This window comes from Heptranchias perlo, unplaced genomic scaffold, assembly GCF_035084215.1.
Source record: "Heptranchias perlo isolate sHepPer1 unplaced genomic scaffold, sHepPer1.hap1 HAP1_SCAFFOLD_1609, whole genome shotgun sequence".
Taxonomy (NCBI): Eukaryota; Metazoa; Chordata; class Chondrichthyes; order Hexanchiformes; family Hexanchidae; genus Heptranchias; species Heptranchias perlo.
In genome coordinates this window covers 356-27,001 of record NW_027138869.1, presented here as the reverse complement: position 1 = coordinate 27,001, position 26,646 = coordinate 356, and the positions used below count along the sequence as shown (strand labels likewise).

Sequence of the window (26,646 nt, the reverse complement as noted above, 5' to 3'; positions counted from 1 at the left end):
ACACAAAGGGTGGTAGAAGTTTGGAACTCTCTTCCGCAAATGGCAATTGATACTCGCTCAATTGTTAAATTTAAATGTGAGATAGATAGCTTTTTGTCAACCAAAGGTATTAAGGGATATGGGCCAAAGGCAGGTATATGGAGTTAGATCACAGATCAGCCATGATCTTATCAAATGGCGGAGCAGGCACGAGGGGCTGAATGGCCTACTCCTGTTCCTATGTTCTAATCGCACCATACACAATTGGTAATCTCCTATATCACCACAACATGGCTCTTCCATCCGAGCTTTCTGTCGGTGGGTTGTTGGTTCGCCAGATGTTGCATCGGCCAGTGCTGTCCAATACATTAGCCACTACCCACCTAAATAATTGGGAATCCAGATGTGGCAATTTGCATTTTCTGATCAGTAAATTAAAAAAAAATGACTAACAAACACTGCCGTTGGGCCTTTGATCTCAATACTCCTATTCACGCAGTGTGTGTGAACTTTAACCTTTTTGTGCGTTTGTTGATAAAATGGTGAGAATGAAAGTGGAGTGTGGGTGTTTTTTGATCATTGAGTGATTTACTTCCTTGGTTACTGAATGGTGGGAGATGTTAAGTAAATATACACGTATGAAGTCCATTTACCTGTGTGTGTACAGCGTCTTCTACTAATGAGTGCATGTGGCTAAAACAGTGTCCCATAGCCTCACCTGTGGCTAGTCAGCGACTTCTGTTGGACAACACTGGGCTACAGCCTCAACCATGGGACTGAGAGCGGTCACTGATGGGACCTGTGATTACTGGGTCAGCTCCAAAACTTGAGACAGTAGGTGGATTGTGAAATATTCTGTCCCTAATGGTCTTTTCCCTACTCCGACCTATTTCTTACTGTCCTGTTGGTGTCTCCTTCCCTTTTGCACAATAACTTGCATTTACGTAGCACCTTTTAATGTAGTAAAAACACCCCAAGGCGCTTCACAGGAACGGTTACAAAACAAAATTTGACACCAAGCCACATGAAATATTAGGACAGGTGACCAAAAGCTTGATCAAAGAGGGAGATTTTAAAGGAAGACAGGGAGGGAATTCCAGAGCTGAGGGCCTGGGCAGCTGAAGGCACGGCCGCCAATGGTGGAGCGATGAAATTCGGGGATGCGCAAGAGACCAGAATTGAAGGAGAGCAGTGCCCTGAGTTGCTCCGTACCGTGGCCTGGATTGTGGGTATTGGATTGCTACGCCTTTTCCATGCTGACCTCTTTCTCTCTCTTACAGGATCATAACGTTACATTGAATACAGACAGTCCAGATCTGACGCCATGCTTCCAGAACACTGTCCTGATTTGGATTCCATGTGTATACCTGTGGGTGATCTTTCCCCTTTACTTCCTGTATCTCCGACAGAGCAGCAGAGGTTACATCAGGGTCACCGTGCTCAACAGGGTCAAAACGGTAGGTCTGTCGATCATTAGAGCTCAAGTTTTTTGCCACCAATCTTTTTTTCCTCCCCCCCCCCCCCCCCCCCCCCCCCCCCCCCATAATCCCAGTGGGGTACAAGTTCCATGGACACAGGCAGCCCTCTGGTACTTCATCCCAAGTCACCATTCCTCAAGCATAGCACTGAGGTAAATCTGATCACCAGAACTGCGGGGAGAGGAGGCAGTGCCGGGGGGGCGTTGATGTCGAGGTGGTGCCTGAGAGGGGGGGGGGGAATGAGAGAGGAAAGAGGTGGGGAGGGAGGAGAGAGGTGGTGCCTGGTCGCGAGGGTGGGGGGGGGGGGTGGAAGGGGGAGGAGAAGCGAGGTGGTGCCTGGGATGGGGGGGGGAGGGGGGTGTGGTGCTGGGGGGGAGGGGGAACCTTAAAGGAAAAGAAATGAAGTGACACGGTGACCATGGTTGTGATATCAGCACGTGTGTGTTGTCACGGTAACCGTCAGCCTGTTCACTGTACCAGGAGGCAGCAGCCCTGATAAGAAACCGATTTCCAATTATAGTCCCATGGTCCCAGTCTGCTCCTTTGAGGGGGTGAGTGAATCATTAACGGATTTACCGTGCATGAAAGAGTTTTCATGCAAGAATGTAGCATATGGTTTGAGTTGTCTGGGTCGTGTTGGCCTTTCCGTTTAAACTACTGCTGCTGTTTAACTCTCCCTGCCCCAACCAACCTCCGACATCGCCCCAACCATCATCTCTGGCACAGACACGATGGGCTGAATGGCCTCCTTCTGTGCTGTAAATTTCTGAGATTCAACCTACAGGAGTTGAATGGTCACAGACATGTGCTCAGCTAACCAGTGAAACTCAGGCACAGCCTCTGTCTAAATCTACTTCCTGCCGTTAACTGTCTCTTTTCCCCCCCCCATTGTTCCCTGTATAATCTCCCTTGTCAAGTGTCAGCTTGGCTCAGTGTCATAGAGAGTCATAGAGTTATGCAGCACGGATAGAGGCCCTTCGGCCCATCGTGTCCGCGCCGGCCATCAGCCCTGTCTACTCTAATCCCATATTCCAGCATTTGGTCCGTAGCCTTGTATGCTATGGCATTTCAAGTGCTCATCCAAATGCTTCTTGAATGTTGTGAGGGTTCCTGCCTCCACAACCCTTTCAGGCAGTGAGTTCCAGACTCCAACCACCCTCTGGGTGAAAAAGTTCTTTCTCAAATCCCCTCTAAACCTCCCGCCTTTTACCTTGAATCTATGCCCCCTTGTTATAGAACCCTCAACGAAGGGAAAAAGCTCCTTAGTATCCATCCTATCTGTGCCCCTCATAATTTTGTACACCTCAATCATGTCCCCCCTCAGCCTCCTCTGCTCCAAGGAAAACAAACCCAATCTTCCCAGTCTCTCTTCATAGCTGAAGCGCTCCAGCCCTGGTAACATCCTGGTGAATCTCCTCTGCACCCTCTCCAAAGCGATCACATCCTTCCTGTAGTGTGGCGACCAGAACTGCACACAGTACTCCAGCTGTGGCCTAACCAGTGTTTTATACAGCTCCATCATAACCTCCTTGCTGATACACAGGCAAGAGTGGGTAGCACTCTTGCCTGTGTATCAGAAGGTTGTGGGTTCAAGTCCCATTCCAGAGACTTGAGCACAAAATCTAGGCTGACGCTCCCAGTGCCAGTACTGAGGGAGTGCTGCACAGCCGGAGGTGCTGTCTTTTCGATGAGACGTTAAACTGAGTCCCCATCTGCCTGTTCAGGTGGACGTAGATGATTTATATTGAATTATGAAGAGCAGGCAGTTATCCCAGTGTCCTGGCCAAGGTTCCTCCCTCAACCAAAACAAGTTAACTGGTCATTTATTCATTGCTGTTTGTGGGATCTTGCTAAGCTCAAATTAGCTGTCTCGTTTTCCTACAAAACGACAGTGACTGTACTTCAAAATAATAATGAATTGGCTGTGAGGGACTTTGGGCCATCTTCTGTTCCTCCCAATGTTTAGTAATTTTGTATTTTATAATCATGTGCCAGCAGCTGAAATGAGACCAACTGGTCTCTGTGCTTGGGCCTCAGCTATTTACAATCTATATTAATGACTTCGATGAAGGGTCCTAGTGTAATGTATCCAAGTTTGCTGACTATACAAAGCTAGGTGGGAAAGTGAGCTGTGAGGAGGACACAGAGTCTGCAAAGTGAGTGGGCAAGACGTTGGCAGATGGAGTATAATGTGGGGAAATGTGAGGTTATTCACTTTGGTAGAAAGAATAGAAAAATAAAATGTTTTTAAATGGTGAGAAAATATTAAATGTTGGTGTTCAGAGAGACTTGGGTGTCCTTGTACAAGAAACACAGAAAGTTAGTATGCAGGTACAGCAAGCAATTAGGAAAGCAAATGGAATGTTGGCCTTTATTGCAAGGGGGTTGGAGTACAAGAGTAAGGAAGTCTTACTACAATTACTACAATTATACAGGGCTTTGGTGAGACCTTACCTGGAGTACTGTATACAGTTTTGGTCTCCTTAGAGGTGGTGCAGTGAAGGTTCACTAGATTAATTCCTGGGATGAGAGGGTTGTCCTGAGGAGAGGTTGAGTAGAATGGGCCTATACTTTCGAGTTTAGAAGAATGAGAGGTGATTTAATTGAAACATATAAGATTCTGAGGGGGCTTGACAGGGTAGATGCTGAAAAGGTGTTTCCCCTGGCTTGGAGCGTCTAGAACTAGGGGGCATAGTCTCAGGATAAGGGGTCGGTCATTTAAGACTGAGATGAGGAGGAATTTCTTCACTAAGAGGGTTGTGAATTTTTGGAATTCTCTACCCCAGAGGGCTGTGGATGCTGAGTCGTTGAGTATATTCAAGACTGAGATCTATAGATTTTTGGACTCTCGAGGGATATGGGGATCAGGCGGGAAAGTGGAGTTGAGGTTGAAGATCAGCTGTGATCTGATTGAATGGCGGAGCAGGCTCGAGGGGCCGAATGGCCTACTCCTGCTCCTATTTCTTATGTCTGATTTCCTGGCCAATCCCCATCCTTTTTTGGAGAGAGGTGACACATTTCGCACTCCAGTACTCTGGCACAGTTTTCATTTCCACAGAGTTTTGGAAAATGATGGCTCGTGCCTCCACTCTTGTTGCCCTCAGGATCATCAGATTTAAATCACTCAACTTTTTAGTTTGAGTAAGTTCTTTAGTCCCATCACTTTTTGAATAATCACCCTGACTAACTGGTCTACAATCATCTCTGATGTTCGACAAGCACAATATCCACGTCCTCTGTGAAAACTGTTCAATATCTCTGCCATTCCCTCACTCTCCAGTCCAAGCTTGGCTCCTTTTCTCCCTTAGCTATGCATCAATACCTAGAACCAGCTAAGTTGCAACTTACAACTTAAAAACAAAAGAAGCACTTGGCCCTTACAAAGCAGATCCCTTAATTATATTTCCACTGGCTTTTTTTTTTAAACATAGGATATAAAATGGGAGATTAGAAGAGAACGTAATGGACAATAAAAAGACTTTAACTATCCTCTTACTATTAATATGCATAGAAAGTCTTTATACTTATCCTGTATTTCATTTCTATTATCCTTCAGTACTGTATGATTCTATATTTATCACTCCTGTTTTAAAAAATATTCTGTTTCTGGTCGAGCAGTCCATCTAACAACCCTCTGCATAAAAAGAATTCTACCTATCTCCCGATCATGTTTTGGTGATTAACTTGAATCTGCCCTCTAGTATATTTGCAAAGCTAGAAAGCTAACAAAAGTTGACCAGCAGCTTCACGGAAGCTGACAGAGCCCCAGAAAAACTGACAGCTCAATAATAAACCCTGAATATAGGCCTTATGACACACAAAAATGCACTGAGTGCTGTGGGACAGGGGCAGGCAATGGTGATAAGTCAAGGTGCAGGTATACACAACATTGGATCACTTTTATTGTGAAGGAAAAGTCCATAAAAGTGCAGTTTGCAGCAGTGGTGAATCTAGAAATTACTGAAGGTGAGGGATTTCTTTTCTTGGGGAATTGCACCCAGAAAATTTTGATCTTTGGCACTTTATTTGGTGCATTCTGAGGCCTCCTGTAATTCTATCTTTCAAGCAAAAAATAATCTCTCCTGGAAGGGTCGGATAGGTTTTTGTGTGTTAAAATAAAAGCAGCTGGAGGAACTTGGAAAATTCCAAAATAAATGAATTAAATAGGTTTACTGGAAATTACACATGCCAATTATAAAGAAAGGAAAGTACAGAAAAATCTGGAGTCAGGGAACAAGCACAGGAAGCTGAACTTTGTGCTGTCAGATTAACCAGACTGACTGCCTTGTATCTGGGAGTGGCAATCTATTGTACTCATTGGGAACGAATTATTAAAAAAAAATCATTCATGTTGGACTCTAATACAGTTGGTGTGGATTCTTTACCTGCTCACTCCACAGGAAGAAAGGAAACTCAACTGTCTGTGCGTAAGCAAGCTGAACACACCCACATTACCCACTATAATCAAGTCCTGTGACTTGCACACCAGCCAATGGCCTGCATTACAAGTCAGATCAGTGTCCTCCGCCAGGAATACTCGATAACACTAGTGATTGTATCCCTCCAGAGCACAGTGTCCTCTGCCAGGAATGCTCGATAACGCTAGTGATTGTATCTCTCCAGAGCACAGTGACCTCCGCCAGGAATACTCGATAACACTAGTGATTGTATCCCTCCAGAGCACAGTGTCCTCCGCCAGGAATACTCGATAACACTAGTGATTGTATCCCTCCAGAGCACAGTGTCCTCCGCCAGGAATACTCGATAACACTAGTGATTGTATCCCTCCAGAGCACAGTGACCTCCGCCAGGAATACTCGATAACACTAGTGATTGTATCCCTCCAGAGCACAGTGTCCTCTGCCAGGAATGCTCGATAACACTAGTGATTGTATCCCTCCAGAGCACAGTGTCCTCTGCCAGGAATACTCGATAACGCTAGTGATTGTATCCCTCCAGAGCACAGTGTCCTCCGCCAGGAATACTCGATAACGCTAGTGATTGTATCCCTCCAGAGCACAGTGTCCTCCGCCAGGAATACTCGATAACGCTAGTGATTGTATCCCTCCAGAGCACAGTGTCCTCCGCCAGGAATTTCCTCAGTGCTTCTCCCGATCGGCTACCATAACTTCGGTGGAAGATCGGCAGAAATCCGGTTTATGCATCGATTTCCGCCAGTTAGTGGCCAATTGTGACAACCCCTGCAGAAATTCCCATGCTCACAACTGCCACTAGTTTTGAAGGATAAATCTTCACACAAGACAACATCTGGGAACAGCCCAGAAAGCTTCTTTGAGGAAAATGTAAAGTTTTTAAAATTTGTATTTTTATCAGCTTATTTGTTAAATTCAACTTCTTTGAAGATAGACACTAAATAAAAACACCTGTAACTGTGACGCTCTGAAACTATCAGCTCATCTGAACTTTTCTGCCTCGGGTTTGTGTGTGACCAAGAGTGGGGAAAAGATTGCTTCTATCAGCAGCTGGAACATTCTGGAACACGTGCTCCTGTATTTAGGGGTTAATGCTGGCTGTGATTGGGCTGCTGAATCTCCACAGCTCCAACTGGTGGAACATCCAGTGTGATGTGCGTCCAGTCTGTGGATGGGTGGATGGTGGCAATGCACTTTCACATTCTCCGGTGAGTAGTGCTGCTCACCGTGCCCCTCCATGAGGAGCTCCTAGTAGCTGTTGTCCATCTAGCAGGTGGCCAACTGGTGACTGTCCTCCATGGGTCACTCTGGGGTAAAAGTGACTCCAAGATTGGATGTCTGGTATATAAGGTTGGGATAAAGTCAACCCACTGTGGTAGACACGGCAATCTGCTACCTTAGCCTGACAGGTACACCAGGGCACTGGTAATGATTAACCAGGCAGCCTGACTCATTCATGGGATATGGAACTGTCACTGAGAGCTGAGTACTGTCGCCTCCACTTCAGATAACGTCGGTGGCTTAGTGAATAGGCTCAAGGGCAATTAGGGATGGGCAATAAATGCTGGCCTTGCCACCAACGCCCACATCCCATGAACCAATAATAAAAAAAAAGGCTTGGGCCAAGTTACTTCCCAGAGCTCTGTGCTCGTAAGCTGTGGCTTTAACCAGTTAAATGCCAACAGTTATCTGGGCACATGTTTGGAACATTCCTAACCCCTGGCCTATATCCTCCTGTGCCTTGGCTGTCAGGACTTGGCTCCGTGTGATCTCCCTCAGGGAGATAATGCACTCTTGGGAAAACAGAAACACTCCCTGTGCATTTCTCAATAGCTTCCGTTGGAGCCTCTTAAACATGACGCTGGGTTTGTGCGTGTGTCAGGCACCCGATCAATTAAAAACAAATCTTTGCATTATTTGAGTGACCTGTGTGTGTCCCGTTGATGGCCTGACTGATGTGTGTTCTGCAGGTTCTGGGGGTGCTGCTGTGGATTGTCTCCTGGTCGAACCTCTTCTATTCCTTCGATGAGCTCGTGAACCAACAAGTACGGGCTCCAGCGTATTTCATCAGCTCTTTGGTGCTGGGAGCCACCATGGTGAGCGGAGCGTTTCAGAATCCCGTCATTAACGGACGGCTCATCGCTGCACGATCGGGCGTCTGGAATTCACAGCGCTGATTAATACCTTTCTAGAAATAGCTACACCGATTTATATTGTTGACGTCCCTCTGGGGAAGTGACTGATTCTCCAGCTCCACCCTGGCCTGCCGTCCAGCCCGCCCCTGCTCTTTCCTCCCCCCCCCCCCCCCCCCCACCAATCGTTCCTCAGCATCACGGTTGAAGTTGTGGATCTTGCCACAGTAATATTCACGATATTGTAAACCGGGATTGCATCTGCAGCTCTGCACCCTGTGACCGTCTAAGTTTGCCTGGTCTTTTGGGGGGGAAAAGTCTCAAACCAGGGGTAGGGGTCATTCTGGGGCAAGTCCGAGTGTCCCAGCCAACTGTGGCCAGATCGAGTCTCTGGGCTGCTGAGCGATTGGTTAGAGAGAGAGAGGGAGAGAGTCTTAAAGAACAGCAAGAAATTTCTGCAGGTGAGACCCCTCACTTTCAGTGTGTATCTGCCGGTTGTAATTTACTTTTCCCGGACACTAGCTGTTGGTTGTGGGGGTGGGGTTAGCAGTTTGTTCCCTCCCCCCCAACCCATCTGTTTCCGCCATTACCCCCTCTAACCAGCTGTGAATGGGTTCCTGGAATCCAGCACCGCTTGGTACCCAATGTCTGCACACACGCCCTAACCCAGTGGCACTGATGCCAATTCTAGCATCCCTAATGCCAGCATAGTGGTTCTGTTACTAGACTAATAATCCAGAGAACGTGAGTTCAAATCCCCACAAAATGGCAATTTGAGAACTTGAATTAATTTTAATAATGAGCTGGTCTCAGTAAAAGGGACCATGAAGTTGTCGGATTGTCGTAAAAATCCAACTGGTTCAACAAACGTCCTTTGGGGAAGGAAACATAAGAACATAAGAACATAAGAAATTGGAGCAGGAGTAGGCCAATCGGCCCCTCGAGCCTGCTCCGCCATTCAATAAGATCATGGCTGATCTGATCCCAACCACAAATCTAAAGAACACAAGAAGTCGGAGCAGGACCCGGCCACATAGCCCCTGGGCCCTCTCCGCCACCCACAGGGCATTGACCGATCCGAACTCAGCTTCATGTCCAATTTCCTGCCCGCTCCCCATAACCCCTAATTCCCTTTACTTCTAGGAAACTGTCTATTTCTGTTTTAAATTTATCTAATGATGTAGCTTCCACAGCTTCCTGGGGCAGCAAATTCCACAGACCTACCACCCTCTGAGTGAAGAAGTTTCTCCTCATCTCAGTTTTGAAAGAGCAGCCCCTTATTCTAAGATTATGCCCCCTAGTTCTAGTTTCACCCATCTTTGGGAACATCCTTACTGCATCCACCCGATCAAGACCCTTCACAATCTTATATGTTTCAATAAGATCGCCTCTCATTCTTCTGAACTCCAATGAGTAGAGTCCCAATCTACTCAACCTCTCCTCATATGTCCGCCCCCTCATCCCCGGGATTAACCGAGTGAACCTTCTTTGTACTGCCTCGAGAGCAAGTATGTCTTTTCTTAAGTATGGAGACCAAAACTGTATGCAGTATTCCAGGTGCGGTCTCACCAATACCTTATATAACTGCAGCAATACCTCCTTGTTTTTATATTCTATCCCCCTAGCAATAAAAGCCAACATTCCGTTGGCTTTCTTGATCACCTGCTGCACCTGCATACCAACTTTTTGATTTTCTTGCACTAGGACCCCCAGATCCCTTTGTACTGCAGTACTTTCCAGTCTCTCGCCATTAAGAAAATAACTTGCTCTCTGATTTTTCCTGCCAAAGTGCATAACCTCACATTTTCCAATATTATATTGCATCTGCCAAATCTCCGCCCACTCACCCAGCCTGTCTATATCCCCTTGCAGGTTTTTTATGTCCTCCTCACTCTCTACTTTCCCTCCCATCTTTGTATCATCTGCAAATTTTGATATGTTCACTCGGTCCCCTCCTCCAAATCGTTAATATAGATTGTAAAGAGTTGGGGACCCAGCACCGACCCCTGCGGAACACCACTGGTTACTGGTTGCCAGTCCGAAAATGAACCATTTATCCCAACTCTCTGCTTCCTGTTTGATAACCAATCCTCCACCCATGCCAGAATATTACCCCCAATCCCGTGATTTTTTATCTTAAGTAATAATCTTTTATGTGGCACCTTGTCGAATGCCTTCTGGAAGTCTAAATACACTACGTCCACTGGTTCCCCTTTATCCACCCTATACGTTATATCCTCGAAGAACTCAAGCAAATTTGTCAGACATGACTTCCCCTTCATAAAGCCATGCTGACTTTGTCCTATTAAATTATGCTTATCTAAATGTTCCGTTACTGTCTCCTTAATAATAGACTCCAAAATTTTACCCACCACAGATGTTAAGCTAACTGGCCTATAATTTCCAGCCTTCTGCCTACTACCCTTTTTAAATAACGGTGTTACATTAGCAGTTTTCCAATCTGCCGGGACCTCTCCTGAGTCCAGGGAATTTTGGAAAACTATCACCAAAGCATCCACAATCCCCACTGCCACTTCCCTCAAGACCCTAGGATGGAAGCCATCAGGTCCAGGGGATTTATCCGCCTTGAGTCCCATTATTTTACTGAGTACCATCTCTTGAGTGATTTTAATCGTATTTAGCTCCTCCCCCCCGAGAGTCCCCTGTTTGTCCAGTGTTGGGATATTCTTAGTGTCCTCTACTGTAAAGACTGAAACAAAATATTTGTTCAGCATTTTTGCCATCTCCATGTTTCCCACCATTAATTTCCCGGTCTCATCCTCTAAGGGACCTATGTTTGCCTTAGCCACCCTTTTTCTTTTTATATAACTATAGAAACTCTTGCTATCTGTTTTTATATTTTTTGCTAATTTCTTTTCATAATCTAACTTCCCTTTCTTAATCAATCCTTTAGTTACTTTTTGCTGTCTTTTGAAGACTTCCCAATCTTCTATCCTCCCACTACGTTTGGCTACCTTATATGTCCTTGTTTTTAGTCGGATACTATCCTTGATTTCTTTACTTAGCCACGGGTGGCTGTCATTTCTTTTACACCCTTTTTTCCTCAGTGGAATATATTTATTTTGAAAGTTGTAAAATAACTCCCTAAATGAACACCACTGCTCATGTACCGTCTTACCCTTTAATCTATTTTCCCAGTCCACTTTAATCAATTCCGCTCTCATACCATCATAGTCTCCTTTATTCAAGCTCAGTACGCTTGTTTGAGAATCAACCTTCTCACCCTCTAATTGGATATGGAATTCAACCATGTTGTGGTCGCTCGTTCCAAGGGGATCCTTAACTAGGACATTATTAATTAATCCTGACTCATTACACAGGACCAGGTCCAAGGTTGCCTGCCCCCTTGTAGGATCAGTTACATACTGCTCAAGAAATCCATCCCTGATGCACTCAATGAACTCGTCCTCAAGGCTGCTCTGCCCAATTTGATTTGTCCAGTTAATATGATAATTAAAATCCCCCATAATTATGGCTGTTCCCTTATTACATGCCCCGACTATCTCCTGATTAATACTTCTTCCAGCAGAGTTGCAACTATTAGGAGGCCTATATACTACGCCCACTAATGTTTTTTTTCCCTTATTATTCCTTATCTCCACCCAAACTGTTTCATTATCTTGATGCTTTGTCCCAATATCATTTCTCTGTATTACAGTGATTCCTTCCTTTATTAACATAGCCACCCCACCTCCCCTTCCTTCCTGCCTGTCCTTCCTGATTGTTAAATACCCTGGCATATTTAATTCCCAGTCGTTGTCACCCTGCAGCCATGTTTCTGTAATGGCCACAAGATCATACCCATACGTAGTTATTTGTGCCGTTAACTCGTCCATTTTATTACGAATGCTACGTGCATTCAGATAAAGAACTTTCAAATCTGTTTTGTGACGCTTAGTTCCTGCTTTTTCCTTTTTTAACACTTTACCTATTACTCCATACCTTCTGTCCCTTCCTGTTACGCTTTCCTCTCTCTCCCTGCTCAGGTTCCCAACCCCCTGCCACTTTAGTTTAAACCCTCCCCAACAGCACTAGCAAACACTCCTCCTAGGACAGCGGTCCCGGCCCTGCCCAGGTGCAGACCGTCCGGTTTGTACTGGTCCCACCTCCCCCAGAACCGTTTCCAGTGTCCCAGGAATTTGAATCCCTCCCCCTTGCACCATTCCTCTAGCCACGTATTCATTTGCCATCTGGGCCTATATGTGACTCCAGTCCCACACCAACGTGGTTGACTTTTAACTGCCCTCTAAAGTGGGTCTAGCAAGGCAACCAGTTTGTATCAAACCACTCCCAGCGGTTCAAGAAGGCAGCCAACTGCCACCTTCTCTGGGCAACTAGGGATGGGCAATAAATGCCGGCCTTGCCAGCGACGCCCACATCCCCAAAATGAATATTAAAAAATCCTAAGTGGGAGTAGCTAATTTCACACTGACTGGGCTGGGATCTTCCTGGTCTGGATAGGTCAGTTCCACACTGGGCAACACATTCCCATTCTGAGACAGCTGGGATGAACTTTACTTTTTTTTTTATTGGCTAGACTCCTCGATTCTGAGCTGCGTTGGGACGACTCAGCCAAGAGCAGCAATTGGCCATCGTCCTGTTAGTGTCACCTGCGCGCTGGGGCCTCTGGGCGTTAGTGCGTGGAGAGAGATCAATGATCTGAGCTCACTCGAGCACAGGGTGCGCAGGGCTCTGGTCCCATCGCCTGGTCTATGCTGAGTTAGCTGGTCTAATCCAGGGTGGTGATGGATGGATCCCACGATCCTTATCGACATCCCTGGGCTATGAAGGGGAAAATATCAAGTCAGGGTCCCTCCTCCCAAGTGGGGGTGGTGGGGGGGTTCCAGATTTCCACTACCCTTTGTGTGCAGAAGTGCTTCCTAATTTCACCCCTGAATGGCCTAGCTCTAATTTTAAGGTTATTCCCCCTTGTTCTTGATTTCCCCACCAGAGGAAATAGTTTCCTCTCTCTCTCTCCCCTTCTCCCTCTTTTTCCCTCTCTCCAATCGAATCCTTTTCACGTTTTAAACGCCTCATTCTGATCACCCCTGAAGAATGGGTGAGTCAGCGAGAGGCAGCTGATATCTGCAGGAGCCGTACCCCAGGGAGAGATGGACGTTCCAATCGCCTCTTTGTGCTGTACAGGGGCTGAGGCTCTGAGATGTTATTTCTCTGCGAGGTTCTGTTGCGGAGCGCGATGATATTTTGGGTTGGGGGGGGAGCGGCAGCTGTTTCTAACACCTGTTTTCGTTGTGACTTCAGTTACTCGCTACGTTTCTGATCCAGTACGAGAGGCTGCGGGGGATCCAGTCCTCAGGAATCCTCTTCTTCTTCTGGCTCATCGCGCTCCTTTGTGCTGTGATACCATTCAGATCAAAGATCCTGCTGGCACTCCGTGAGGTAAGCAGGAGGTGGGTGAGGGGCAGCACAGGAACGCCTTGTTTGGTACATCCCTTTGTACTTTAAATGGGATAAGGACTGTATTAGGTAATTGTTAGTCAGTGCACCTCACGCAGCACTGGGGATACTCAGGTCACTGACTTGGGATGGGGTAAAATATGCAGACAGGAAGACGATGGATATTCTGGAATTTTGCTCTATTCCATTTTGATGATCAGTGAGTATTTATACAGAACTTTCCCTCTGGAGATTAAATGGGCTGAGGGCAGTCCGTGATAGGGGAGGGTATACATGGGCGTGGGAGGAGTGGGGCTAATGGGCCAAGTGACCTCATTCATTTCATGTTCACTCATGTTCTAGTTCCAATGGGCAAGCTGTCTTTGGGGTGATGGTGGCTTCTGATGGGTTTGACACTGGGGCCTGAGAATCTCCCACTTGACTCCCGATAACCATCCAGGCCTGTGCTGTGATGGGCATGGCGGGGCGGGGCGGGGTGGACCTGCCTTGGCTGAACAAGCAGTGGGAATCTTACCCATGTGGCTGGTACTTGGTTTCAGCCAGTTAAACTTCAATCTCACTGTACAGACTTGGGGAATGGAGGAGGGGTCTTTAACGCTGGCTGTTGCCCACCTCGGCCTGAGATCTCTGGGCTTGGGTTAGTGGGTGTGCAGTTCTTACTTGGCAAAGGGGACCTGAATCTGTGCGGGATTCCCTTCAGCTTGTTTTTAAAGCTTAGTGAAGGGTTTCAGAGAGACAGACAACCAAAAAAAACTTGTTACAGTTTTGTTTGAAACTGGTTGGTGGCCCCGGCCAGAGTAACTCTCAACGAATTGACTCGGGTCCGAGCACTGTCCCAGTGTGTGTGAATTGACTGGGGTCCGAGCACTGTCCCAGTGTGTGTGAATTGACTGGGGTCCGAGCACTGTCCCAGTGTGTGTGAATTGACTGGGGTCCGAGCACTGTCCCAGTGTGTGTGAATTGCTGAGATTGCCTTTCTCTTTTTCTCCCCCCAGAGTGGAATATCTGATGTCTTCCGATTCACCACGTTCTACATTTACTTTACCTTCGTTCTCATTCAGTTCTTTCTCTGCTGCTTCAGTGAGCCTCCTCCATACTTCTCCAGGACATCAGCCACTGTGGTGAGTTCAGTTGCTGCTGTCTATGCAGTGCTAAAGTTTGCAGGGTTTTCACCTCTCTGACCCTCATGGTCTTGGAGACTCCGGTTAGATTAGGACACCAGGAAATTCTCGTGCCCTGTCAAAGGTGTCGGTCATGGCTCAGTGGGTAGCATTCTCGACTCAATCAGAAGGTCCTTTGTTCGAGCCCCTCTAAAGACTTGAGCACGAAATCCAGGCTGACGTTTCGTGCAGCACCGAGGGAGCGCTGGACTGTCAGAGATGCTGGCTTTTGGATGCAGCATTAAACCGAGGCCCCATCCGCCCTCATTTGAAGAAGAGCAGGGGAGTTTTCCCCGGTGAACTGACCAATATTTATCCCTCCACCAACATCACTAAAACGGTTCAATTGGTCATTCGTCTCATTGCTGTTTCTGGATCTTGCTGTGCTGGGTTTCCTACATCGCAACAGTGACTACACTTTAGAAGTACTTAATTGGCTGTGAAACGATTTGGGACGTCCTGAGGTCGTGAAAGGCGCCACAGAAATGCAAGATCTTTGTTTTAAAGAATCACTCAGAATTCAAATTGAAGTGGTGGTGTGTGACAGAATGTGGGGTAGATTGTGACTTTTTGTGATGGTGTAAAACTTCACTGGAAATAAAAATAGGGAGAGATGTAAAACGGGCTGGCGACTTGATCGCCCGTTTATCGCACAAAGTCCAGATCTACCTGATGGTGTTGGCCCAGACAGTGAAGGGTATGGTTCCCATCTCCTTGTTAGGAAGGTAGTGGGAACAGGAGGAGGCCATTCAGCCCCTTGAGCCTGTTCCGCCATTCAATTTGATCATGGCTGACCTGTTTCTTAACTCCAGTATTTAGATCTTGTCACCGTGGCCCCAAAAAAAAAATTCAAGTTGATGGGGGTTTTCCTGCTTGATCAGACATTTTCGATTTGCAAATCCAATCAGATCACCAGCTTACAATTAGTTGTGGACTATCCCAACCTGAAATGTAACGGTGAAGCTGAACACTCAGAGTTCTGATCCCCAGGTGTTAGCAGCTTAACATCTGGTCACAATGTGTGAGGTTTGCATTGTCCCATTTAACAGGTTTGTGTAAATCTCTGCACTGTGTTTATAACACTGTCCCATTTAACAGGTTTGTGTAAATCTCTGCCCTGTGTTTATAACACTGTCCCATTTAACAGGTTTGTGTAAATCTCTGCCCTGTGTTTATAACACTGTCCCATTTAACAGGTTTGTGTAAATCTCTGCCCTGCGTTTATAACACTGTCCCATTTAACAGGTTTGTGTAAATCTCTGCCCTGCGTTTATAACACTGTCCCATTTAACAGGTTTGTGTAAATCTCTGCCCTGCGTTTATAACACTGTCCCATTTAACAGGTTTGTGTAAATCTCTGCCCTGCGTTTATAACACTGTCCCATTTAACAGGTTTGTGTAAATCTCTGCCCTGCGTTTATAACACTGTCCCATTTAACAGGTTTGTGTAAATCTCTGCCCTGCGTTTATAACACTGTCCCATTTAACAGGTTTGTGTAAATCTCTGCCCTGCGTTTATAACACTGTCCCATTTAACAGGTTTGTGTAAATCTCTGCCCTGCGTTTATAACACTGTCCCATTTAACAGGTTTGTGTAAATCTCTGCCCTGCGTTTATAACACTGTCCCATTTAACTGGAAGCTTAAAAAAAAAGTAACCTAGAGGTGATGAAACCGGCTGACAGGAGGATTGACCAATCCTGCTCTTATTTACCGCAGAATCCCTGCCCTGAAACGAGTGCTGGATTCCTCTCCAAGTTGACGTTCTGGTGGTTTACCGGGTGAGTCTTTTCCGCCTTCATTTCGTGAGCAGTCAAACAGTCCTCATAAAAAGGGTGTGTATTTCCCCTCCAATTCCTGTCCAGCGACTGTCATCAAGGAGACTCTCGATAAATGGAACGTTCCCTCACCGCCTTCACACCCCCCCCCCCCCCCAAGTGTGGTACAAACCACTCGTTGGGCCGAGAGGGCCTCTGCCAGTGATGCCCTTTCAAGCCACTAGGAGGGGCACACGGGCTGCCCGGGACCCTGTAGTGGCCCGTCTCGCCCCTCACACAGCACGCTGGAGATCAGGAACCCGTGTGTGGCACCTCGGGCTCCAGGCTGTGATCCACACCTCGCAAGCTGGTGACCTTTGAGTGAGATGTGACTCTGTGAAGAGGTCGCTGTGCCAGTGTTAAAGAGTGCCTTGGTTCCACTGCTGTGGTTTAGGAGGTGGGTTACCCCAGTGATCGCTCCCTCTCAGCAAGAAGGGATTTCCATTATAAGGGCAATTGCTTGGCAAATTGAATTCAGTCTTAATAGGAATTGACTGTAGTTCAGGCAATAGTTCAGTGTGCGAGTGTACCAACTCGTGCCTCAGTGAGTGGGAGAATATATTTGAGTTCAGCGCAATCATTGGTTTCATTGTCTCTGTCTCTGTCTCTGTCTCTGTCTCTGTCTCTGTCTCTGTCTCCTCAGTATGGCAGTGCAGGGTTACAAGCAACCCCTGGAGGACAAACATCTCTGGTCACTGAACAAAGACGATACGTCAGAGGTCATTGTACCAAAACTACTCCAAGAGTGGGAGCAACAGAAACTAAAAATACAGAGGTAATGGTGACTCCGTTCAGATTCAGGGGGTTGAAAGGTAGAATAATATACACCTGGGAGTGGATTACAGGTCGGAATCTAATCGAAGGGTTTGGGGAGGTTTATATATAGAATAACAGATACCCGGGATCAAAAGCAAAATACTGCGGATGCTGGAAATCTGAAGTAAAAATAGAAAATGCTGGAAAGCTCCAAGTGAGGTAGCATCTATGGAGAAAGAAACAGACATCATCCAGGACAAAGCAGCCCGCTTGATTGGCACCCCATCCACCACCCTAAACATTCACTCCCTTCACCACCGGCGCACAGTGGCTGCAGTGTGTACCATCCACAGGATGCACTGTAGCAACTCGCCAAGGCTTCTTCGACAGTACCTCCCAAACCCGCGACCTCTACCACCTAGAAGGACAAGAGCAGCAGGCACACGGGAACAACACCACCTGCACGTTCCCCTCCAAGTCACACACCATCCCGACTTGGAAATATATCGCCGTTCCTTCATCGTCGCTGGGTCAAAATCCTGGAACTCCCTTCCTAACAGCACGGTGGGAGAACCTTCACCACACGGACTGCAGCGGTTCAAGAAGGCGGCTCACCACCACCTTCTCAAGGGCAATTAGGGATGGGCAATAAATGCTGGCCTCGCCAGCGACGCCCACATCCCATGAATGAATAAATAAAAGACTTAACGTTTCAGGTCGAAGCCCTTTTTGTCAGAATCCTGGATACCCGGGGCTGAGTTACAGACTGGGATCTAATCGAGGGGTTCGGTGGGGTGGGGGGGAGTTTATATATAGAGAAAGATACCCGGGGGTGAGTTGCAGGCTAAAATGTAATTGGGGGCGGGGAGGGTTTATATGAACTAAGAGCAGGAGTAGGCCTTTCGGCCCCTCGAGCCTGCTGTGCCATTTGATAAGATCATGGCTGATCTGATTGTGACCTCAACCCTACTTTCCCATCGACCTACTATAACCTTTGACTCCCTTGTTAATCAGGAATCTATCCAACTCAGCCTTAAAAATATTCACTGACCCTGCCTCCACCGCTCTCTGGGGAAGGGAGTTCCACAGACTCACGACCCTCAGAGAAAAAATTTCTCCTCATCTCCGTCTTAAATGGGAGACTCCTTATTTTTAAACTCTGGTCCCTAGTTCTAGTCTCTCCCACAAGGGGAAACATCAAAGTGATATTGATAGATTAGGTGAATGGGCAAAACTGTGGCAAATGGAATTCAATGTAGACAAATGTGAGGTCATCCACTTTGGATCAAAAAAGCAGAGAACAGGGTACTTTCTAAATGGTAAAAAGTTAAGAACAGTGGATGTCCAAAGGGACTTAGGGGTTCAGGTACATAGATCATTGAAGTGTCATGAACAGGTGCAGAAAATAATCAAGAAGGCAAATGGAATGCTGGCCTTTATATCTAGAGGACTGGAGTACAAGGGGGCAGAAGTTATGCTGCAGCTATACAAAACCCTGGTTAGACCACACCTGGAATACTGTGAGCAGTTCTGGGTACCGCACCTTCGAAAGGACATATTGGCCTTGGAGGGAGTGCAGCGTAGGTTTACTAGAATGATACCCGGACTTCAAGGGTTAAGTTACGAGGAGAGATTACACAAATTGTGGTTGTATTCTCTGGAGTTTCGAAGGTTAAGGGGTGATCTGATCGAAGTTTATAAGATATTAAGGGGAACGGATAGGGTGGATAGAGAGAAACTATTTCCACTGGTTGGGGATTTTAGGAGTAGGGGGCACAGTCTAAAAATTAGAGCCAGACCTTTCAGGAGCGAGATTAGAAAACATTTCTACACACAAAGGGTGGTAGAAGTTTGGAACTCTCTTCCGCAAACGGCAATTGATTCTAGCTCAATTGCTAAATTTAAATGAGAGATAGATAGCTTTTTGTCAACCAAAGGTATTAAGGGATATGGGCCAAAGGCAGGTATATGGAGTTAGATCACAGATCAGCCATGATCTTATCAAATGGCGGAGCAGGCACGAGGGGCTGAATGGCCTACTCCTGTTCCTATGTTCCTATCCCCTCAGCATCTACCCCTTCTAGTCCCCTCAGGATCTTGTATGTTTCAATAAGATCACCTCTCATTCTTCTAAACTCCAGTGTATACAGGCCCAACTTGTCCAACCTTTCCTCATAAGATAACCCCCTCATCCCAGGAATCAGTCGAGTGAACCTTCTCTGAATCGCCTCCAAAGCACATATGTCCTTTCTTAAATAAGGAGACCTAAACTGCACACCGTATTCTAGATGTGGTCTCACCAATGCCCTGTTCAACTGTAGCAAAACATCTCGACTTTTATATTCCATTCCCCTTGCAATAAATGACAACATTCCATTTTTTAAATTTTTTTTTTATATTCGTTCACGGGATGTGGGCGTCGCTGGCAAGGCCGGCATTTATTGCCCATCCCTAATCACTTGCTGTACCTGCATACTAACTTTTTGCCCAGATCCCTCTGTACCTCAGAGTTCTGCAATCTCGCTCCATTTAAATAATATACTGCTTTTCTATTCCTCTTGCCAAAGTGGACAAGTTCACATTTCTCCACATTATATTCCATCTGCCAAATTTTTGCCCACTCACTTAACCTATCAATATCCCTTTGCAGACTCCTTATGTCCTCTTCACAACTTACTTTCCTACCTATCTTTGTCATCAGCAAATTTAGCAACCATACATTCGGTCCCTTCATCCAAGTCATTGATATAGATTGTAAATAGTTGAGGCCCAAGCACTGATCCCTGTGGCACTCCACTCGTTACATCTTGCCAATCTGAAAATGACCCATTTATGCCTACTCTGTTTCCTGTTAGCTAACCCATCCTTTATCCATGCTAATATGTTACCCCCTACACCATGCTCTTATTTTGTGAAGTAGCCTTTGATGTGGCACCTTGTCAAAAGCCTTCTAGAAATCCAAGTACACCACATCCACAGGATCCCCTTTATCCACGTTACTTCCTCAAATAACTCTAATAAATTAGTCAAACACGATTTCCCTTTCACAAAGCTGTGTTGACTCTGCCTGATTGCATTCAGATTTTCTAAGTGCCCTGCTATAACCTCCTTAATAATAGATTCTAGCATTTTCCCAATGACAGATGTTAAGCTAACTGGCCTGTAGTTTCCTGCTTTCTGTCTCCCTCCTTTCTTGAATGGAGGAGTTACATTTGCTATTTTCCAATCTGATGGGACCCTTCCAGAATCTAGGGAATTTTGGAAAATTAACACCAATGCATCTACTATCTCTGCAGCCACTTCTTTTAAGACCCTAGGATGAAGTCCGTCAGGACCTGGGGACCTGATTACCAGTGATTAATTACATGTTTTCTAACCTTCCTTTGACAGGAGGCAGGAGATGTTCTTCACCAGCTGCTCGCCCACGTTGAACGGGGCTGATGGGGAGCCCCATGAAGCAGAGGTGCTGTTCCTTGACCAGGCAAACAAGGAGAAGCCTTTGTTCCTCATAGCCTTGTGCAAGACCTTTGCTCCGTATTTCCTCTTGGGATCGGCACTGAAGCTTTGCCAGGACCTGTTGTCCTTTGTCAATCCCCAGCTTCTCAAGTACGTAGTTTATATACTGAAGGGAAGTTCTTGAATGTTCCTCACGCTGCAAATAACTGCTACCCAGGATTCTCCCCACACCCCGCCTGATATATAGGGCGTAATCTTAACTTGCTGCACCCGGCGGGAAGGCTGAGGGGTTTGGGTCGACCCAACCCGATTTTAGTCTCCACATGGGGTGTAAAGCCGGCGTTCGACCCAATCCCCTTAGTGTCCCGCCGGGCGGTGTGAGATACACTTACCCCCACCACCATAGGGTGGGATATTCCCAGCTCCATACCCTCCGCACAAGTGGCCCTGTAAGAGGCGAGCAGGAGTTCCAGACTGAGGTCTGAGCTCCCAGCCTTTTTCCATGTTAACTCACTCCTGCTGGAGTTAGTGGGAGGGGCTCTGGCAAAGCAGCGAATGGAATTCAGCCCCTTTTCGGTTTTAAAAGAAGTATTGCAGATAGAGAAGATGAACTGATTGCTCCTGATTTTGTCCCGGGGTAGCTGGCTCCCTTTCTGCCCCTGACACACGCTCTCCTGTTCTTTTACACCCAGCATGTTGATTTCCTTCATCAAGAACCCGGAAGCCAGGACGTGGTGGGGCTACAGCATCGCCGCCTTGATGTTCTTCTCAGCGACTTTGCAGACACTCCTTCTCCACCAGCACTTCCAGTATTGCTTTGTCACCGGCATGAGGCTGCGGACTGCCATCGTTGGAGCCATATACCGGAAGGTGAGGGATCCATTCGCTCTGAGGCTTTTTAGGAGGTGCAGCAGTTCTGTTACTGGACCAGTAATCCAGAGATCGTGAGTTCAAATCCCACCATGGGATTTTGAAAATTTCAGTTTACCGTAAGACCATAAGAGACAGGAGCAGGAGTGGGCCATTCGGCCCCTCGAGCCTGCTCCGCCATTTAATAAGATCATGGCTGATCTGATTTTTACCTCAACTCCACTTTCCCGCACTTTCCCCATATCCTTTGACTCCCTCGCTGATCAAAAATTAGTCTAACTCAGCCTTGAATGTATTCAATGACTCAGCCTCCACAGCTTTTTGGGGTAAAGAATTCCAAAGATTCACAACCCTCTGGGAGAAGAAATTCCTCCTCATTTCCGTCCTAAACGGGCGACCCCTTATTCTGAGACTATGCCCCCTAGTTTTAGATTCCCCCATGAGGGGTAACATCCTCTCAGCATCTACCCTATCGAGTCCCCTCAGAATCTTGTATGTTTCAATAAGATCTCCTCTCATTCTTCTAAACTCCAATGAGTATAGACCCAACCTGTTCAATCTTTCCTCATAAGACAATCCTTCCATACCCGGAATCAACCTGGTGAACCTTCTCTGAACTGCCTCCAATGCAAGTATATCCTTCCTTAAATCAGAGCACCAGAACTGTACGCAGTACTCCAGGTGTGGTCTCACCAGCACCCTGTACAGTTCTGGCATGACTTCCCTGCTTTTATACTCCATCCCCCTAGGAATAAAGGCCAATATTCCATTTGCCTTCCGGATTACCTGCTGTACCTGTATTTTGACTTTTTGTGTTTCATATACGAGGACACCCAGATCTCTCTGTACCGCAGCATTTTGTAGTATTTCTCCATTCAAATAATATTTTGCTTTTTTATTTTTCCTCCCAAAGTGGATGACTTTACTTTTGCCCACATTATATTCCATTTGCCAAATTTTTGCCCATTCGCTTAACCTGTCAATATCCCTTTGCAGACACTTTGTGTTCTCATCGTAACTTGCTTTTCCACCTATCTTTGTATCATCAGCAAATTTGGCCACAAGACACTCTGTTCCTTCATCCAAGTCATTGATATATATTGTAAATAGTTGAGGCCCCAGCACTGAGCCCTGTGGCACCCCACTAGTTACAGATTGCCATTTTGAAAATGACCCTTTTATCCCGACTCTTTGTTTTCTGATAGTTAGCCAATCCTCTATCCATGCCAGTATATTATCCCCAACACCATGAGCTCTTATCTTGTGCAGTAATCTTTTATGTGGCACCTTATCGAATGCCTTTTGGAAATCCAAATATACTGCATCCATTGGTTCCCCTTTATCCACCCTGCCCGTTACTTCCTCAAAGAACTCTAATAAATTTGTCAGACATGATTTCCCCTTCATAAAACCATGTTGACTCTCCTTGATTGTATTTTGAGTCTCCAAATGTCCTGCTACTACTTCCTTAATAATGGATTCTAGCATTTTCCCAATGACAGATGTTAGGCTAACTGGTCTATAGTTACCTGCTTTCTGTCTCACTCCCTTCTTGAATAGGGGTGTTACGTTTGCGGTTTTCCAATCTGCTGTGACCTTTCCAGAATCTAGTGAATTCTGGAAGATTACAACCAATGCATCCACTATCTCTGTAGCCACTTCCTTTTAAGACCCTCGGATGCAAGCCATCAGGTCCAGGGGACTTGTCAGCCTTCAGACCCATTAGTTCACCTAGTACTTTTTCTCTAGTGATAGTGATTGTTTTTAGTTCCTCCCTCCCCTTTTCCCCTTGATTTTCTACTATTATTGGTATGTTATTAGTGTCTCCTACTGTGAAGACAGATACAAAATATCTGTTCAATGCTTCTGCCATTTGCTTGTTTTCCATTATTATTTCCCCGGTCTCATCCTCTAAGGGACCAATGTTTACTTTAGCTACCCTCTTCCTTTTTATATACTTGTAGAAGCTTTTACTGTCAGTTTTTATATTTCTTGCTAGTTTACTCTCATAATTTATTGTTTCCCTCTTTATTATTCTTTTAGTCATCCTTTGCTGGTTTTTAAAGTTTTCCCAATCTTCGGGCTTACCAGTAATCTTTGCCATGTTGTATGCTTTTTCTTTTAACCTGATACCATCCTTGACTTCCTTAGTTAGCCATGGTTGGTTCACCCTTTTTGTGGAGTCTTTCCTCCTCACAGGGATATATTTTTGTTGCAAGTCATAAAATATCTTTTTAAATGTTTGCCACTGCTTATCCACCATCATACCATCTAATCTGTTTACCCAGTCCACTTTAGCCAATTCCGCCCTCTTTCCTTTATAATTGCCCTTATTTAAGTTTAATACAGTAGTTTCAGACCCAAGATCCTCGCTCTCAAACTGGATGTGAAATTCTATCATGTTATGATCACTGTTTCCCAAGGTCTCCTTTACTTTGAGATCATTAATTAATCCTGTTTCGTTACCCATTACTAGATCCAAAATGGCCTGTTCCCTGGTTGGTTCCCCGACGTATTGGTCTAAGAAACAGTCCCTAATACGCTTTATGAACTCCTCCTCAGGGCTATTTTTGCCAATTTGATTTGTCCAATCTATGTGAAAGTTAAAATCGCCCATGATTATTGCATTACCTTTTTTACAAGCCCCCCTTATTCCCTGATTAATATTTTGCCCTACAGTGTAGCTACTGTTAGGGGGCCTATATACTACTCCCACCAGTGATTTCTTTCCCTTGCTATTTCTTACCTCCACCCAAATTGATTCGACATCTTGATCTTCTGAGCCAAGATCATTTCTCACTATTATACCAATTTCATCCTTTATTAACAGAGCTACCCCACCACCTTTACCTTTTTTCCTATCCTTCCGAAATGTTAAATAACCCTGAATATTTAGCTCCCAACCTTGGTCACCTTGCAACCATGTCTCTGTAATGGCCACGAGATCATACCCATTTGTTTCTATTTGTGCCGTCAATTCATCTATCTTATTACGAATGCTGCGCGCATTCAGATAAAGAACCTTTAATTTTGTCTTTTTACCATTCTTTCCTACCCCGGCCCCATTTGCTAGTGCACTCTTATGTTTGTACACTCTGTCCCTTCCTGACAGTGTTTATCATTACCCCCATCACTTTCCTGTACTACTTCCTTGTCTTTTCTCTTTATCAATCTAAACTTCGCCCCACCTGAGCCCTCCACCCCCCCCCCCCCCCCCATTTCGTTTAAAGCCTTCTCTACCGCCCTAGTTATTCGATTTGCCAGAACACTGGTCCCAGCATGGTTCAGGTGAAGCCTGTCCCAACGGAACAGCTCCCTCTTTCCCCAGTACTGGTGCCAGTGCCCCATGAATCGAAAATCACTTCTCCCACACCAATCTTTGAGCCACACATTCATCTCTCTGATCTGATTTGCCCTGTGCCAATTTGCTCGTGGCTCAGGTAATAATCCGGAGATTATCACCTTTGTGGTTCTGCTTTTTAATTTCGTCCCTAGCTGCTCAAACTCCCTCAGCAGAACCCTTTTCTCAGTCCTACCGATGTCATTGGTACTTACGTGGACCACGACAACTGGATCCTCCCCCTCCCACTCTAAGTTTCTCTCCAGCCCCGAGGAGATGTCCATAACCCTGGCACCGACCGGGTAGGCAACACAGCCTTCGGGACTCTCGCTCTTGGCTGCGGAGAACAGTGTCTATCCCTCTAACTATACTGTCGCCTACTACAACCACATTCCTTTTTACTCCCCCTACTTGAATGGCCCCCTGAACCACGGTGCCGTGGCCAGTTTGCTCATCCTCCCTGCAGTCCCTGCACTCGTCCACAAGGGCTGCAAGAACCTCATATCTATTGGACAAGTACAGAGGCTGAGGCTCCTGCGATGCTCCCTCCTGGATCCCCGTATCTGCCTCACTCGCAGTCACACCCTCCTGTCCCTGACCATGTGCCAGTTCTACAGTATTTAGTCTAAGGGGCATGACTGCCCCCTGGATCAAAGTGTCCGGGTAACTTCCTCCCTCCCTGATGCCTCGCAATGTCTGCAGCTCGGACACCAGTTCCTCAACTTGGAGCCGAAGTTCCTCGAGCTGCTGACACTTACCGCAGATGTAGTCACCCTGGACAAAACTGTCCGGTAGCTCCCACGTATTGCAGCTGCAACACAGTTTAATACATCTGGAAACCCAACTGGTTCACTAATATCCCTTTTAGGGAAGGAAACCTGCTGTCCTTACTCGGTCTGGACCTATGTGACTCCAGTCCCACACCAACATAATTAACTCTTAGAGTGGAGTGCCAAATGTGAACTCTTGCTGAATGTGTGATTATTTGAGTTTTATTTTGCAGTCTTTGGTGATCACCAACTCGGCCAAACGTTCGTCCACCGTTGGGGAGATTGTAAACCTGATGTCAGTAGACGCCCAGAGGTTACTGGACCTCACCAGCTTCCTGAACATGCTGTGGTCGGCCCCGCTCCAGATCTGCCTGGCTCTCTACTTCCTGTGGCAGGTAGCACCGTTCTCCATTTACTCACTGAAATGGCAAGATATTTTGCTCTTGAGTTGGGCAGAGGCGCAGTAACGCGTCTAAGTTTGTGTTTAATGCTGGGTGGAGAGTTGTAAGCACTAATCCGGTCTCTGTGTTGTCTTCTCCCAGTACCTGGGTCCTTCAGTGCTGGCTGGTGTCGCAGTCATGGTTCTGCTGATCCCATTCAATGCAGTGATCGCTGTGAAAACCAGAAGCTTTCAGGTATGTCTGGAGGAAGAAACTCCTTCTCTCCTCTCATCCTTTACTCTTTCCCATTCTCCTTCTCTCCCTCTGTCCTTCACTCACACGTCCCCTGTGGTTCATCAACCTCTCACACACTCTCACTCCCTCGCTGTGTCACTTGGTGGTTCCGTTTCTCCTTCAGTCCCACTCGTTCTCCCTGCACTTTTATTTACTCTTTCACTCTTTCCTTCAATTCCTTCTTACATTTCCCGACACTCAAGTAGCACCTTAACCTGCACCATCTCATTAGGGTACGGTGGTGTAGCAGTTATGTTCCTGGACTAATAATCCAGAGAACGTGAGTTCAAATCCTACCAGTGCATGTACCTGGTATCAGTAAAAGTGACTTTGAAGCTGTCAG

At 46.3% G+C, this 26,646-nt stretch overlaps 1 protein-coding gene across 1 annotated transcript; it reads left to right on the top strand.

Annotated features, from left to right (window-relative positions):
* Positions 1 to 1,259: 1,259 nt before the first annotated feature.
* LOC137309313 (ATP-binding cassette sub-family C member 3-like) lies at positions 1,260 to 26,360 on the top strand (the record flags this gene model as incomplete). The annotated part of the gene is made up of 10 exons (XM_067977564.1): positions 1,260 to 1,436; positions 7,861 to 7,986; positions 13,306 to 13,443; positions 14,457 to 14,582; positions 16,340 to 16,401; positions 17,081 to 17,212; positions 20,584 to 20,799; positions 21,342 to 21,519; positions 25,863 to 26,024; positions 26,172 to 26,360. Coding segments are annotated over 10 exons (1,506 nt in total), but the record flags the coding sequence as incomplete, so codon positions are not given.
* Between the last annotated feature and the right edge of the window lie 286 nt (positions 26,361 to 26,646).